General features: G+C 37.6%; 1 protein-coding gene across 1 annotated transcript in view; it reads right to left on the bottom strand.

Moving 5' to 3' along the window:
- mpz (myelin protein zero) overlaps positions 1-15,103 on the bottom strand; it is a 68,425-nt gene extending 53,322 nt beyond the window's left edge. Inside the window, exons 1-2 of the mRNA XM_079561520.1 lie at positions 14,973-15,103; positions 5,647-5,813 (exon numbers count right to left, since the gene is read on the bottom strand). Coding sequence (XP_079417646.1) covers positions 5,647-5,813; positions 14,973-15,018 — 213 coding nt within the window. The 5' untranslated portion in view covers positions 15,019-15,103. The remainder of the gene's footprint in view (positions 1-5,646; positions 5,814-14,972) is intronic.
- Positions 15,104-16,799: the final 1,696 nt, after the last annotated feature.

Genomic DNA, 16,799 nt, shown 5'->3' with positions numbered 1-16,799 from the left:
GGGGAGGCCGGATAGAAGGTTTATGCACAACTGCAGCCTCTGGAGGGTCCTACACCTTGATGTTCGGGAGACTCCAGAGGCACCAGCAGCTTCAAGTACCTGTCTGCTGTTTTGTAGCATCTGTTCTCTTAATCCGATGTATTTGTCTGGCAGAAACCGTCCATATTGTGCCTTTATCTGCCCAAACCCAAGTGTGCTCTGAATCAAATTTGCATAATAATTTGGAACGCAGTGTAAAGGTCAAGTTAAGTTCACTTTTATTAGCAGTCATTTCATCTCTTCTTAGTAATCCATTCCGGTTAGGTATCATGACTGGTTTAGACATGACAGTTCACTTCTTAGTCATAAGAAGTGCTTGGAAGGTTGAATGTTTTATTAATCGTTCGAGAACAACTGCTCTCTTCATAATACAGGATGACATGGTGCATATATTTCACTAAAAAGCATTTCTGTCCCATCTTTCTGGTCTCGGATTTGCAGATTCGACTCCCGATACGACCTGAACCGCGTCTGAATCTGAAAGTCGCCCGGTGTTCGACAAACGTGCCGTGGAAACTCACACGCAGAGATACAGAAGAGACGGGATCTGAAAACGGGGGGGGCGCGGCGAGGGTCCGGATGAAAGCTGGCGGACTCCGGGGCGAGGGGAATGAGTCCTGGGAGATTAGACCCGACGGGGACTCCGGGGAGGGCATCCGGACTGATCCACGGGGAGATGACAGAGATGGGGAGGCGACGGGAGCAGATAAGCCCCCGATGTGGTCACTTTAAAGGGTCAAGCTTTATCCGCCCTGACGTCAATCTGTGCCTCCAGGTCAGAGAGGAGTAAGAGATGGATTCTTGGACGGACACGTTTCAATTTTAGATGGTTCTCATAAAAATATAGCAATTTACCTGCATTTATGGAAACTGTAAGAGTCTAAAAACCTAGAATTTGTTAGCTAGTGCAGTACTTATAATCAAATCAAATCAAGAGGAAGAAAATAACAAATCAATTTATACCTAGAGCTGTACAAGTAATCACAATCAAATCTAAATTTCAGTTTGAAGGAAGCGTAATGAACCACAAATGGTCACGTTCGAAGCTGCCAGAGGGAAAACAAAGCGGGAAAAAGGAGGAAAAGAGGTACTTTCAACATTCTAACGTTTTTCTACATTTTTCACTCTTTTTAGCCGCTTTCTGGTGGAATATGAACTTATTTATCACATACAAATAAAGTCAAGTCCAGTGTTAATTTTGACAACATATTTTAATTTAGTTTTAGTCTTTTGACGAAAATGTAATTCGATTTTAGTCTAGTTTTAGTCGACTAAATTTAAGACGAATTTAGTCGACTTTGCTTTGATAATATTCATTATAATCATATTTAATCTTGTTCCTCTGCTTCATGTTTCTGCTCCACATAAACAAAGCTCAGAGCTGATCCTTTGGCAGTGAATTTAAATGATCTGAGGCTCTTTCAGACGCTCAATATAAGTTTGGATGATTTTAGTCTCTCCTTTCCATTTTTATTTAGTCTTATTTTAGTCGACTAAAATATCTGGACATTTTAGTCATAGTTTTAGTCTCATGAGAAACGTTTAATTTAGTTTTAGTCCAATTTTAGTCGTCAAAAATATCACTTTAACTAAAATTAAGACAAAATATTTTAGGCGACGAAATTAACACTGGTCAAGTCTAAATCGGGTCCATATGGATGTTTATTCACAGCAGATTGTTCAGTAGAAGCGAAAAAAAACGGCAGTTGTAGCTAGCGTTAGCATTAGCACATTGCTAACATGTTCTCCGTTATGTATGTGTTTATGGGCTGTTAAACCACTTTGCTCCTCTCCATGTCTTTGTATCTTTATTTAGTGGAAAACTATATTCATAATTCAGCATTTGTTAAAGTAGTTTTTAAATAATTAGAGAAAGTTTAGATTTTTCTCCAATTTGTTTTCCCCCTTAACTGTTTTCAAACATATATGGGCGATTCCAGAGATGCCGTCTGTATTGTCCGTTTTCTAAGTATTTCTGGGCTGTTGAACCACGTTGCTCTCCGTGTCTCTGTATCTTTATTTAGTAGAAAATATATTCATAATTCAGCGTTTCTTTCTTGACCTCAGTGTGAGCTGTCGTTGACTCGTCATCGGAGTCACATAACTGCGAGAGAAATGTCTGAGATTAATGCTAACAAAAAGAAAAGGTAGATACATGATATTATTATAGCCTTTCTTTAAATATTTATGAACTGAAAAGTATAGAAGCACTTCCTGAGTCTGTTAATTTTAACGTTTTAATGTTATCTGTGGCAGTACCCGAATGTCCACCCTAGTCCCTGACCCGTCATTCACTACATAGGCCCGCACTATATAGTCACTGGTTCTGTTGGCGATTCGGACACAAGCCACTACTTTCTCCGCGGCGAGCAGATGTGTTTTTTTTTTAAAATCTGAATTTATTTATTGTTACAAACGTTTATTTTATGAAACAGAACGATTGTTTTGACACTTTTACAGGCGTTTTATTTGACATTTAAATTCAAATTAAAACCATCATCACAAAAAAAAAAAAAAAAACTCTCCAGCGTTAGCTCAAAAGACAGCAGGTTGAGTGACTACATCTGCTAAAAGTTCGCTAAACTCCGGGAATAATGTATCTCTGTGATAAAAAACAAACTCAGAGACAGTGGAATATTTATGGATTAATACGAGTCAGATACTTTATATTTAACTTGGATTTTACAGGAATGGCTTGGATTATTCGAGAGAAGGAAGCTATCGGTCATTTAACAGCTCCAGCTAAAAGTTAGCAGCTAACGTTAGCATCTTTTCACCGTAACCGTTTATATTGAAGTCGTTTATTCATGACAAATACAAACGCACGACTGAAACAGCTGATTTACTTCAGTCGTGTTGTTTAGTTCAAAGACCTGTCGCTGTCAGGCTCTTCTCCGACTCTCGCAATGCATTGTGGTCTATATTGAGACCTGTTTAGTGACCATCGATGCTCACTACTTTCCGAGATGCATTGTGGGAAATTTCGAGTGCCCTACTTTTTTCTCTCTGGACATTCGGACACCCCTACAAAATGGCGTGACCTCTATATAGTCACTATATGGGGGATAGTGTGGACATTCGGATACAGCCTGTGTTTTATCATTTTAGCTTTTTTATGCTTATTTAAAGTGCCTATGACAGGTTTGAAAGCTTTTGAAAATATGATCATCAGTGGCATCATTTTATTTCATTGAAGGAGCAGTTTTAATGAAGAAAAGTTATTTTATTTGAATTTTTAAGCTGCTGACAGGAAGTGACATTGACAAAGGTAAAGTTCAGAGCAGTTTGACTCATTTCCTTTTGACTTAACATGGTTTGCCTCTATATATGTCACTTCCTGTCAGTGTCCAATAAGGAAGTGAAACTATAAACATCACAAAAATGGCCAAACTAAAGAAAAATGGGGACGATCTTTAGCAAAATGTTAAATATAATTGCGTTAACTATGTTTTGGCAATAATTGCGTCTAATGTGTCATGTGCACTTTAAAGCTTTTTCGCCAATGATCACAAATTACACATTCAACGGTAGCATGATTTTCAACAAATTTAAAAGAAATCCCTTGACGATAAAAGGTCTGTTAATATTTCTGCACTTTTAACGAAGTTTGCCGTTTGTTTTGCTCTGCAGTTATTGCGCCGTAGAAGTAAAATGATTAACTGCTGACTCCACGATACTTGAAGATTAGTTTTATAAGACACTCCGGGGCTAATTCGTCTTTAGCCTTTCGCTCCGTTGCTGCGTCTCTCGGGGCTGAATAGCTTTAATTACTATTGACTGACTCTGAAAACAGCCCCATAACAAAAACAGGGGCGATCCATAGTTGCACCAGGACGACTCTTGACTCCCCCTAGTGGCTGGTGTCATTTCCACGACCAAAGGTGAGGAGAGATTCAGTTTTGTACCTAACTATATATATTAATACTGACTTACTGACTTAGGGAGGGAAAAAATTCACTTTATGTGGGAAAAATGGCTGATAGTTGACATATAATTTACAAAGACTTGTTCAGAGGGGCTACTGTTAAGCTCTTGAATAGTGAAATAGTGAAAAATCTATAGTTGCTTAGTTTTTATGGGGTTTTAAACTCAATAAATCAGGCAGGGGTTAAATAATTAAAAGTCCCAACGGAGAAACGTTCACAATATTGCTGAGTACAAGACAAGAGCATTTGGAACTTGTTACTTAAGCAGAGATTGTAAGCAAATTGTTGACAAGACTGGGTGGTTTGAGTTGAGGACGTTTATGACTAAACCCAAGCGAGAGGGGTCTTAAAGGTCTTACATTTGTTGATGTTCACAGTTTCATTGTACATCAAAGACTCGAACAAAGAAATGTTGGAATTAATTAGAAATGTCAACTTTCTCCAAATAATCCTGTCCACATTTGAGGCTGTTTTGGGGATTTCGCTGTAGAGCCAACAATCCTTACCATTTTTAATGATATTTTAGCACAACAGCATATTCTATGTTAAAGGGATATTTCAGGATTTTTGACAAAGGGCCTCATTTCCTAGTTATCCAGAGTGTTGCTGATTTCTGGAGATATTTTCTTTTGTAATTCATTCAGTTCTTATATTTGAAGAGTTTCGTGGTGCTAGGCTAGTGCAAGGCTAATGCATTTCTTTGGTATCAGCTAGCCTGCATTAAAATATGTCTGACCCGCTCCACAGAGCACCTGAGGCAAATCACTTATAACACCAGACTAACCATATAAATGTCTGTGTCCATAGAATAATTTTAACCATTTTGTATTTAAAATACCTTATATTTGAGCAGCATCAGCTTTGTGGTTGTATAAGCTACACAGCGGCGGAGTGATCTGCTAGAAAATAGTCCCTCAAAATGCGATCATTCATGTGATGCAGGTCAGTTATATTCCAAACATTATTCTACGGACACAGACATTTATATGGTTAGTCTGGTGTTATAAGTGATTTGCCTCAGGTGCTCTGTGGAGCGGGTCAGACTGTTTTTAATGCAGGCTAGCTGATACCATAGAAATGCACTAGCCTTGCACTAGCCTAGCGCCACGAAACTCTTCAAGTATAAGAACTGCATGAATTACAAAAAAATAATATCTCCAGAAATCAGCAACACTCTGGATAACTAGAAAATGAGGCCCTATGTCAAAAATCCTGAAATATCCCTTTAAAGCTCTGGACACCTTTCACCCTAGTTTGAAAGGTAAGACTCTAAGCTCTCAATAGGTGAAAACAGTTTAATTCTACGTGCCTCGGTCCCTGAGAAATCCTAAGCTAAACAGAGGCTAGTTTTGATCAAAATCACTGATTTTTTTCTGGAAATTGACACTCTCCTTTCTGATTAACTCCTCTCTCCGCTCTGGCACTAACGTTATGGGAAGAGGTCAAATTCCTAAATATCTCTGCGTGTTATCGATCTCTTTTTATGGCATGTGTATTTAAACAGTCTGGTTCTCGGATTGAAGACTTTAACAGGATGTTTCTCAGTCGTCCTAGGACCGATTTTAACCATTTAAAAACTCAGAGAAACGTTAAAATCTCAACTGTTTCGATCCATGTGAAGCTGCTCTGCTTTGTCAAACGTGCTCCAGAGAGAGTGTGTCGGGTTTACTCTGCGTCTTACCGAGATGCTGTCCCGGGACCCGTCCGGCCTGTAGGTCCATGAGAAGGTGACGTCCTCCGAGGTCCACCTCCAGGAGAAGAAGGAGCAGGAGAGCCGCACGTCAGACCCGACCAGGGCGTGCCTCTCCCAGCCGGTGTAGATCACGATGCCCCCTGACCGCTCCGGGACTGGACACACACGGGACAAGACACTACGGTAAAGTACTTCTCAAAAACAGCTTCTCGGACTCATCGTTACTTAAAGGCCCTAAAAGAAAGACCTGCCTTTTGTCTTGTTGTAGGGAAACTATAAAAGTATGCTGTAAGTCCTCATTTGTGAAAAAATAATCCTGATGGGTGAGGTTTGCTTTACATTTCGACTAAATTTAAGGGAAAGTACTAGAGTCTTGGTAACACTTTATATTAACTCCACCTTAATAAATGGTTAATTAACACTTATTTTATCATGAACAATTAATTAGTTAAGTGTGACTAACACTTAGTATCTACTTAACCCAGGGGTGTCAAAAACGTACGGCCCGCGGATCCGGCCCGCGAATGATTTAATCCGGCCCCTGCCCTGTAGCCTGTAAATTCCAGAGTATGTAAAAAAAAAAAAGTTTGGCTTTACCCTAATCAAAAAGCTTCTTGGGAAAAAACACCAAGAATAAGAAGAAAGCAAGGATGTAAACGCAACAAAAATATGACAAAAATTCAACCAAAGAGTGACAAAAACTCAACAAAAATGTGACAAAAATTCAACAAAAATGTGACAAAAATTCAACAAAAAGTGACAAAAAACTCAACCAAAAATGTCACAAAACTGTCAAAAAAATGTCACAAAAATGTCACAAAAATGTGACAAAAATGAAAAAAAAAAGAAAGAAAAAAAAACATACAAAAGGTGACACAACACAGCAACAACGCGAGGAAAAAGATCAGTTTTGTGGGTCTTAGCTTTCAAATGAGGTGCTACACAGCCAAAAGAGGACAGAATGCATTTGGTTTAGGCGGGTGGTAAGAGGTTAAAGAATAACCAGAGTGCTCATTCCAGCCACTAGGGGGCATTACATTTAAAAAAAGTAAAGAGTTCCACACGTGTCCAGCAGAGGGCACTGACATAACAACAGCTCAGGATATGAACAACACATTATAGCCACGTGGTGAATGGTCAGTCTGCCCCAGGGCGAGTGTGGAGTGAATGAATAATGACTATGTAGTACTTTGAGGAACTTGTGACACAGGCTTGTAAAGTGCAATACAAGTGTAAGCTGGTGTTATTAATGAAGCTACAGTTAAGTTTGGGCTTTAACCAAATCACAGCTTATTATTATTCATTTATCGGAAACATTTTCTTTATTATCTGTGGCCCGTGACCCAAAATGAGTTTGACACCCCTGACTTAACTAGTGCAGTTAATTCCCAACTCATAATGAATAGTTCTTATTGTTAAGTAGTTATTAAATGAGAGTATTACTTAAAGGGACTATACAGAGTTTAAAACTGTTAAAATTAAAGGTACACCGCGCAATATTTTGGACTATACAATAAAACAAAACATGCTCCTAATGACAAAGAAAATGCCGTTAGTGCAGTGTGTAATAAAATAATGGATTTGGATGAGAAACCAACCTGTTTAAATCCCATATTCTACCGCCTTTCGTCACATCTCCATGGAGACGAGCTGGAGATTCACTCCCAGTAAAGTTTACAGTCATATCTCAGGAGGGGTGAGCTTCACACATTTGTACATTTATGAGGAATTTTTCAATGAGGAAAATATCTGTCATAAAATAAATGCTTCTATTTAAATTTGATTTATTGGGTAAAATTTAAAGGGGGGGTATTATGCAAAATCGACTTTTTCAAGCTTTACATCATGTTATTATGTCACTCCCTCATTAAAAACATGCCTGAAGTGTTGCCTTGGCACATTCCCGTATTTTTGAGTAATCTGTAAAAATTCTGATGGCGGCCATTTTAGGGATAGGTTTGCCTGAGTCCTCCTAGGAACGCCCCCACCTCCTGGAGACGCCTCCGAGCTTTGGTCACCAGCCGAGTAACCAACCACTGCTCCTCAGCAGAACCCCCTCCCCACTGATGCCACAGACAGCGTGTGGAGGGGGCGTGTCGGAAAGAGTCAGAGGTTCTTAAAGAGACAGAGGCCTATTTCAAGACATTCACTACAGCCATTTTGAGAGAGACATTTTATACAAGGCAGTTATTCTAATTTACTGCATTTACAGACCAACAGAAGGTTTCGTCATCATTGTAGTGTGATATAGACTATGTGATTGAAAAAAGCATAATACCCCCGCTTTAATATAGAAGCTGCAGTTACACGTATGACCTGAGGTGGCAGTAGTGAGTATAAAATGGCTAACTTGCATCTAGCGCCTTTAACTGATAATTAATTCAGTTTCAGCTCATCATTTATTAAGGCTAAATAAGGTGTAGTAATTATAAAGTGTTACCGAAAGGACAAATCTGTTCAGGAATAAGAACTTTGCGGCTCAGTTAAATAAAGTTAAATAAATAATCAAATCGAGACGTTATAGAAGATACAGGCTTGTTTCATTACCCATAAACCCGCAGCAGCGTACATTTATCTTACACTGACCACCTCTGCCATCGAGCTGAACCAGTTCATCCTAATCTTCCACAAAAGCAACACCTTCATGATTCTAAAGTGTTCATTTCAAGTACGTCAATTTCTTTGTGACAGAAAACTTCTCTTCTGTAACTCTGAGTAATCACATGCATTTAATTTTCCGCATTTCCGCCTGAAATCACACCGCTCCACAAAAGCTCTGCACGAGTCTCTCAATCACCATAAAAACCCCCTTCATGAGGTTCTGCAGGAGGCCGTCACTGACGCTCGGACAAAAGGCAAAAACGTCACCTTGATTGTGACAAAAAACAAGAAACAAAGGAATTCATTCAATCTACAGCCTCCGACTCCGCGGCACAGCCCACGGTTTTATAATGGTTTGTTTTATATATGTATATTTTACAACACAATGGAGCAGTTATTTCCAGCTTCTCATTAATACTCATAGTTTCAAAGCTTGTTCTCCAGGCTCTGAAAAGCACATATCTAAAACAAAGGATCTACTGCACTGTAAAAAAGACAAAGATATTAAGTCCATTCTACTTATATTTGTATGGCAAGTTTTACCAACACAAAGGCCTCAAACTGCTGCACAAACAACAAACATGCACCAAATCTAAAAAAAAAGTCAATCAACAATGGAAAGTAGTAGTTGTTTTGTCTAAATACAGGTATAAATATCTTGCCCAAATCAAGGACAAAAGTATTAAATTCAAGGTGACTTTTTTTTTGCAGTGTAAATACTATAAAACACGAATGAATCCAACGCCATGGAATAAATAAATATATGATTGAAAACAACAAAATGAATAAAAGATTTGATTTGCAAAATAACTGTCTTCGGGAAAATTAGTAATAATCAACAATGGAATTGTTTTTATTTTTTAAATAAGGTTAAAAACAGAATAAATAGAGACATACACTGCAAAAATGGAAGAAGTAAAATCAACCCACTCAAAACTAGATCAAAATTCTTCATGAAATAAATCTGTTGTAGTTGTTTTGTCTTAATACAAGTATAAATGTCTTACCCCATGGACAGATCTCTCGAAATCTCTCATCAAGGACAAAAGTACTTATTTCAAGGTGACTTTTTTGCAGTGTAAATACTATAAAACTTGAATGAATCCAACACCATGGAATAAATAAATATATAATTAAAAACAACAAAATGAATAAAAGATTTGATTTGAAAAAAAAATGTTTTCGGGACAATGAGCAATAATCAACAATGGGAAAAAAGATTTAAATAATATTAAAAACAGAATAAATAGAGACATACACTGCAAAAATGGCAGAAGTAAAATCAACCAACTCAAAACTAGTTAAAAAATCTTAATTAAATAAATCTGTTGTAGTTGTTTTGTCTAAATACAGGTATAAATATCTTACCCCATGGACAGATCTCTCGAAATAAGACTCTCAAATCAAAGACAAAAGTACTTTTTTCAAGGTGACTTTTTTGCAGTGTAAATACTGTAAACCTTGAATGAATCTAACGCCATGGAATAATAAATAGATAATTAAAAACAACAAAATTAATAAAAGATTTGATTTGCAAAAGAATTGTCTTCAGGAAAATGAGTAATAATCAACAATGGGAAAAAATATATATAAATAAGATTAAAAACAGAATAAATAGAGACATACACTGCAAAACTGGAATAAGTAGAATCAACCCACTCCAAACTAGATCAAAATTCTTCATGAAATAAAACTGTTGTAGTTTCTTATCTTAACACAAGTATAAATTCCTCGCGCCATGGACAGATTTCTTGAAATTAGACTCTCAAATCAAGGACAAAAGTACTTATTTCAAAGTGACTTTTTTGCAGTGTAAATACTGTAAAACACGAATGAATCTAACGCCATGGAGTAAATAAATATATGATTAAAAACAATAAAATGAGTAAAAGATTTGATTTGCAAAAGAATTGTTTTCGGGAAAATGAGTAATAATCAACAATGGAAAAAAATATATTTAAATAAGATTAAAAACAGAATAAATAGAGACATACACTGCAAAAATGAAATAAGTAGAATCAACCCACTCAAAACTAGATAAAAAATGTTAATGAAATAAAACTGTTGTAGTTGTTTTATCTTAATACAAGTATAAATATCTTACTCCATGGACAGATCTCTGGAAATCAGACTCTCAAATGAAAGTACTAATTTCAATGTGACTTTTTTTTTGCAGTGTAAATACTATAAAACTTGAATGAATCTAACACAATGGGACAAATACATATAATTAAAATGAATAAAACACAGTCAGAGGACCACGTGTTGACAGTGCGAGTATAGCCTTGTTTTTAAACAGGACTTAAAAGCACCAACAGAGGGCGCTGTGTTAACGTGAGGCGGAGGACGAGCGTTCCAGAGTTTGGGGCCAACAACTGAACAGCTTTGTTTTCGGGACAACGAGCTGGAGCAGAGTCTCAGAACTCACACGGCAGATCAAATCAATCCACGAAATGCCAAAATACTCATTAATTAACACAAGTATAAGCGGTGAGTGCAGATAAAATCCTTTCAGAGTCATATTAAAAAGAACACACTGTAAAATCAAATTAAATATATCGATAACCCCAAACAAACATATAATAGAGAAATTTCTTCCGATAAATTAGTAATGATAAGCTGTGATTTGGTCAAAGCCCCAACTTGACTGTAGCTTCATTAATAACAACGTCTTACACTTGTATTGCACTTTACAAGCCTGTGTCACAAGTTCCTCAAAGTACTACATAGTCATTATTCATTTACTCCACCTGTTATTGAAGCCACGGCCGCCCTGGGGCAGACTGTCCATTTACCATGTGGCAGTATAATGTGTTGTTCACATCCTGAGCTCTTATTATGTCAGTGCCCTCTGCTGGACACGTGTGGAACTCTATCCTTTTTTTAAATGTAATGCCCCCTAGTGGCTACAATGAGCATTCTGGTTATTCTTTACACATTCATAACTCCGCACAGGAATGGGCGAGAGATGTACTTTTTTTTTTTTTACATAAAATTCTCTACAGGGGCCGGATTGAACCATCTCGGCCTGTGGGACGAATGTTTGACCCCCTGATCTGAGCTCTCTCCTTTGGTAGGTCTGCAGAGTTTTGACCGGGGGCATTTTAAGGGGAGGCACAATATACTTTTTTTTCTCTTTCTTTATTTTGAAAGAGGTTTTAAACTCATAAACTTACACCTGGAAACAAAAAAACACCAAAGCTTCACAATAACATGTTTAATTATTGCACTGATTCAATGTCTCTCCATTGATCTTACAGGGAAACTTTAATCTTTCTCACATTGGTGCCACAATATCTCCACTTTAGTCGCTCCTACAGACTTAAAAACTTTACAGCCTTGGACTTAACAATATTTTGAAGCTTATTCCAGAGGGATTTTTGAACAGAGCTGTGGGAAGATATTTTAGTTAGGGGGCGCTGAGGGACAAAATTTACCCCCAAAATACTTTTTCTGTGCATAAATCCTATTTATTAACCTCTTAACTCCCGCCTGAACCGAGAGCATTTTCTCCAGTTCAGCTTGACCTACAAAACTAAATTGATCTTTTTCCTCACATCAGATTTTTTTTTCCTCACTTTTTTTGTTGGGCAGTCATCTCATTTTTGTCAAATTTTGGTAAATTTTTTGTCACTTTTTCGTCAAATTATTCGCATTTTTTTGTCAAATTTTTCTCAATTTTTTGTCAAATTTTTGTCAATTTTTCGTCCATTTTTTCTCAATTTTTTGTCCATTTTTGTCATTTTTTGTAACTTTTTTGTCACTTTTTCGCCAAATTATTCGCATTTTTTGTCAAATTCTTATCACTTTTTCGTCAATTTTTTCTAAATTTTTCGCCAAATTTTTCTCACTTTTTTGTCAATTTTTTGTCACTTTTTCGTCAAATTATTCGCATTTTTTTGGTCAAATGTTTTGTCACTTTTTCGTCAATGTTTTCTCACTTTTTTCACATTTCCATCCTTGTTTTCATCTCACTTTTGTTGCTATTTTCACACCTTTTTTCCAGAAGCTTTTGGACTGGGGTAAAGCTGGAGAAAATGTGCTCGGTTCAGGTGGGAGTTAAGGGGTTGATATTGCCTGCAGTTCACAAACTGTCCACCAGGGGGTGCTGCAGCGCCCTCAGCACCCTGGGTTCCCACGGCCCCATTTTAACAAACAAGGCAAAATTGTTCCATTTAAAAACAGCAAGAAATCAAAAATCCCCCTTGAAAAGGTCTTTATAAATAATCTTGTCAATGAAATAAAACCATACAGTTAAACCTGGCTCCTCTATCCAGATTTTTTATATTTCAATAATACAATTTTTTTTTTATATTACCCTTATTATTGATGTAGAGGTATCAATAATAAGGGGATTTTTTGGCATTTTCAGGCATAAACGTCGTATTTTAATATGAAAACATAAAATGACAGAAAACTTGTAATACATTTTCCTCTCATATTTATGTCAGTGATCTGCAGACAAACTTTCAAATTGATATCTCTGAGTTTAAAAAGTTTCCCTATTGACCGGACAGGAGCACTAACATCACCGACATCATCCCACAGTCCAGACAGTGTTGCAGCTTCTGTCAAATCCACTCAGTCCACAGTGAAACCTTTTGTTTATTGGTTTTCCCACTTTCTGCAGAGGGTTTTTAATCTGAAATCCTCACATCTCAGATCACAATCAGCTCCTCGCAGCGATTTTCCGGCCTTCGACCCACTTCACTATCAGACTCTGCATCAAATTAGGAGAAATTAGAGAAAAAGCCAGTTCTTCTCCTCATTTAACCCTTTTCAGTTTCTGCAGCTGCACAGACGCAGAAACGACGGGACTTTTCCACTTCATCATCACTAATGCACAGAAATGTCCTTTTATGATTATGGATAATGTCAATTCTGTGAAATATAAACATAAACCAGGTCTGTTTTTAATTCAAGTGGCTCCAGTGACTACATTTAAGTTTAGGATTATCTTCTTTGTAAGACTTTTTACTCCTTGTTGTACTTTCTAAAGCTGCAAAAGTAAGACATTTTGAAGCTTTTGAAATGCACAACGTCTTGTTTCAACGGGTTTCCTGATAATCTCTGTTACTTTACAGAATTAAACTTAAAGATGTTTTTTTTTTTGCCTATTGCCTCGACTTACTTACTTGATTTAGCTGCATTTTAGCCTCATTTTGTCCCTGATTTGAGTCTTGTTTTGTCAAAGGTGAGACGCTGCAGGTGAATACGGAAAGTTTTTAAACTCAGAGATATCAATCTGAAACTGTTGCTGCAGATCTGACATGAATATGAGGAAAAAATGTGTTACAAGGTTTCTGTCATTTTACATTTTCATAAAAACAAGGCCTTTTATGTCTAAAAAATGATTCTAAAAAGCTTCTATTCTCAATTTCTTTCCTAATTACACCCTGGCTCAGCTTCAAAACGTACGACTGCAACTTTTAACACACCTCTTTGTTCTCAAGTCTCCTCACTCTGTTTTCAGATAGATAAATTCTGTATCTGTTTTTATAAAGATCTGTGAGGTCTGTGAGTATCTGCCCAGGGAGCAGCGAGGGGTCGTGCCGGTGCCCCGAATTTCTTATATTTTCGGCGACGAAATCTGATTAATGGATCGAACCAGGTTTAAATGTATTATTTTGTTGATATACTGATTACAAAGAGGGGATTTTGGATCTTGTTCATTCTTAACACATTGAGGCTGCGCTGTTTTGGGGATTTAACTGTAGAGTGCCAACACGCCATTTATCATGATATTTGTCGCACCACAGCGTATTCTATGTTATAGCCATGGACACAGGCTGTGGCTCGTTTGAAAGGTGAGACTCTAATCTCTCCGTAGATGGAAACAGTTTAATTCTACGTGCCTCGGTTACTGAGAAATCTAAGCTAAACAGAGGCTAGTTTTGATCAAAATCCCTGATTTTGTCTAGAAACGGAGATAACGGGGGTTTATTCAACTCTCTCCTTTCTGAGTAACTCCTCTCTCCTCCTCTCTGGACGGACACTAACGTTATGAGAAGAGGCAAATGCATAAATATCATTGTTTCAAGTCAATTTTCAACGACAACATCAGTGACACATTTGAAACACCTGATTGAAGACTTTAACAGGATGTTTCTCAGCCGTCCAATTTTGATCATTTAAAAACTCAGAGAAATTAGTGGTAAAATCTGCAAAAAAAATACATTTTGCCTTGTTTTTTTAAATCCAAAAGTCAACACTTCAGGTTAGGAATTAGATATTGAAAAATCCCCCGGAAATGGTTTTGAAAATATCGTTCAGTCCGAAGTTGGAGAGTTTAAAGTCTGTCGGAGCTGCTTTGGTGGAGACATTGTCGCACCGATGTGAGAAAAAAGAAAACAATTTCAAATGACCTTTGAAATAACTCTGCGGGGAAACATTGAACCAGTGCAATAATTAAACCTGTCATTGTGAAGATTTGGTGTTTTTTCTTTGTTTCCAGGTGAAAGTTTCTAAGTTAAGAGACCGATGAGTTTTGCCTGTGGTGACACAAGCGTAATAATGTGTAAAGGTTTGTGATTTTAAATAATGTAGCTGCATTTTAGCCTCATTTTGGCCCTGATTTGGTGGGTCAAAATGTTTTAAAATCCGCCATAGCAGTTGTCGGACGTTGCCGTGTTTGTCTCCTCCTGTAGTTTTTATCTGAAACCCTCTGGACGCCCCTGAACTCCATCCCTCGAGCAGAAACCTGTAGTTTTTACCTGTTCCCAGGAATAGGACGGCCGCCAGAGCCAGCGTGGTCAGCATGTCGTCGGCGCGCGTTACTTGTGTCCCCCAAAAAAAGACGGCGATGGATCGGACTCGGAGCAGCGGGACGTCCCACAGTCGGAGAGAGGAGCGCAGGGTCTGAGGCGCGAGGCGAGAGGCGAGAGGACACAGGGGACGCGGAGGGACGCGGCCAGAGCACAGTGGGAGCTCTGTGAGGGAGTTTCCAAACAACCACACCCCCCTGGACCGGCACCGGCACGACCCCTCGCTGCTCACTGGGCAGATACTCACAGATGCTCTTTAGAAAGACATTTATTCATCTGCAAACAGAGTGAGGAGACTTGAGAACAAAGAGGTGTGTGAAAAGTGGCAGTCATACGTTTTGGAAGCAAGGGTGTAACTAGGAAAGAAATTGAGAATAGAAGCTTTTTAGTATCATTTATCATCATTGAATTTGACTTCTAGTGCTTTTTAATGATCCGCCTATTGCAGGGATCTTCAACCAGGGGCAAGGCCGTGGGAAGCCAGGGAAGGCAATATTAACCCCTTAACTCCCACCTGAACCGAGCACATTTTCTCCAGCTTTACCCCAGTCCAAAAGCTTCTGGAAAAAAGGTGTGAAAATAGAAACGAAACTGAGATGAAAACAAGGATGAAAATGTGAAAAAAAGTGAGAAAACATTGATGAAAAAGTAACAAAAAATTGACTAAAAAATTACAAAAAATTGACAAAAAAGTGAGAAAAAATTGATGAAAAATTGCGGGGGAAAAAGGACGAAAAAGTGATAAGAATTTGACAAAAAAATTTGAATAATTTGACGAAAAAGTGAAAAAAAATTTACAAAAAAATTAAAAAAAAATTGAAAAAAATGAAAAAAAAATTGACAAAAAAGTGAGAAAAATTTGATGAAAAATAGCGGGGGGAAAATGGACGAAAAAGTGACAAGAATTTGACAAAAAAATGCGAATAATATGACGAAAAAGTGACAAAAAAATTACAAAAAATTGACAAAAAATTGACAAAAAATTGACAAAAAATTGACAAAAAATTGACAAAAAATTGACAAAAAATTGACAAAAAATTGACAAAAATTTGACAAAAAATGGAGAAAAAATGGACGAAAAAGTGAAAAGAATTTGACAAAAAAATGCGAATAATTTGACGAAAAAGTGACAAAAAAGTCACGAAAATTTGCCAAAAATGAGATGACTGCCCAACAAAAAAAGTGATGAAAAAAAATCTGACGTGAGGAAAAAGATCCATTTAGTTTTGTAGGTCTTTCAAATGAGGTGTTACACTGGCCTACAGGATTTGGGTAAAGCTGAACTGGAGAAAAATGCTCTCGGTTCAGGCGGGAGTTAAGAGGTTAATAAATAGGATTTATGCACAGAAAAAGTATTTTGGGGGTACATTTTGTCCCTCAGCGCCCCCTAACTAAAATATCTTCCCACGGCTCTGACCAGGAGATCAGGAGAAACCAGTCGTTCTCCAGCCCTTCATTGGTCGCTCGCCAAAGACTTTCTGCATTTCTACTCGTGCTCGAAAGGTCACATTTTAGAGGCGTTTTCTTGTTTGTTCTGAGCGCGCTGAACAGAATCTGCATTTCAGAAAGTTCAGCTGGATATTAGAAAGAGTGCTCACTTAACCTTACCCTTAACCCCCAGGCGTAACCGAGCTTTACCCAAATGTAAAAGCTTAAAAGAAAAGCATCCGAAAACAAAAATGTGCTGGAAAAGCAACAAAAAAGTGACAAAACCCCCCGAAAAACAAGAGACGAAAACAGGCCAAAAAGCCACAAAAAAGTAATGAAAAAGCAGCA

Source organism: Gobius niger, assembly GCF_951799975.1.
Source record: "Gobius niger genome assembly, chromosome: 8".
Classification (NCBI taxonomy): domain Eukaryota; kingdom Metazoa; phylum Chordata; class Actinopteri; order Gobiiformes; family Gobiidae; genus Gobius; species Gobius niger.
The sequence above is the reverse complement of the archived record's forward strand: the minus strand, read 5'-3'. Positions and strand labels throughout refer to the sequence as shown.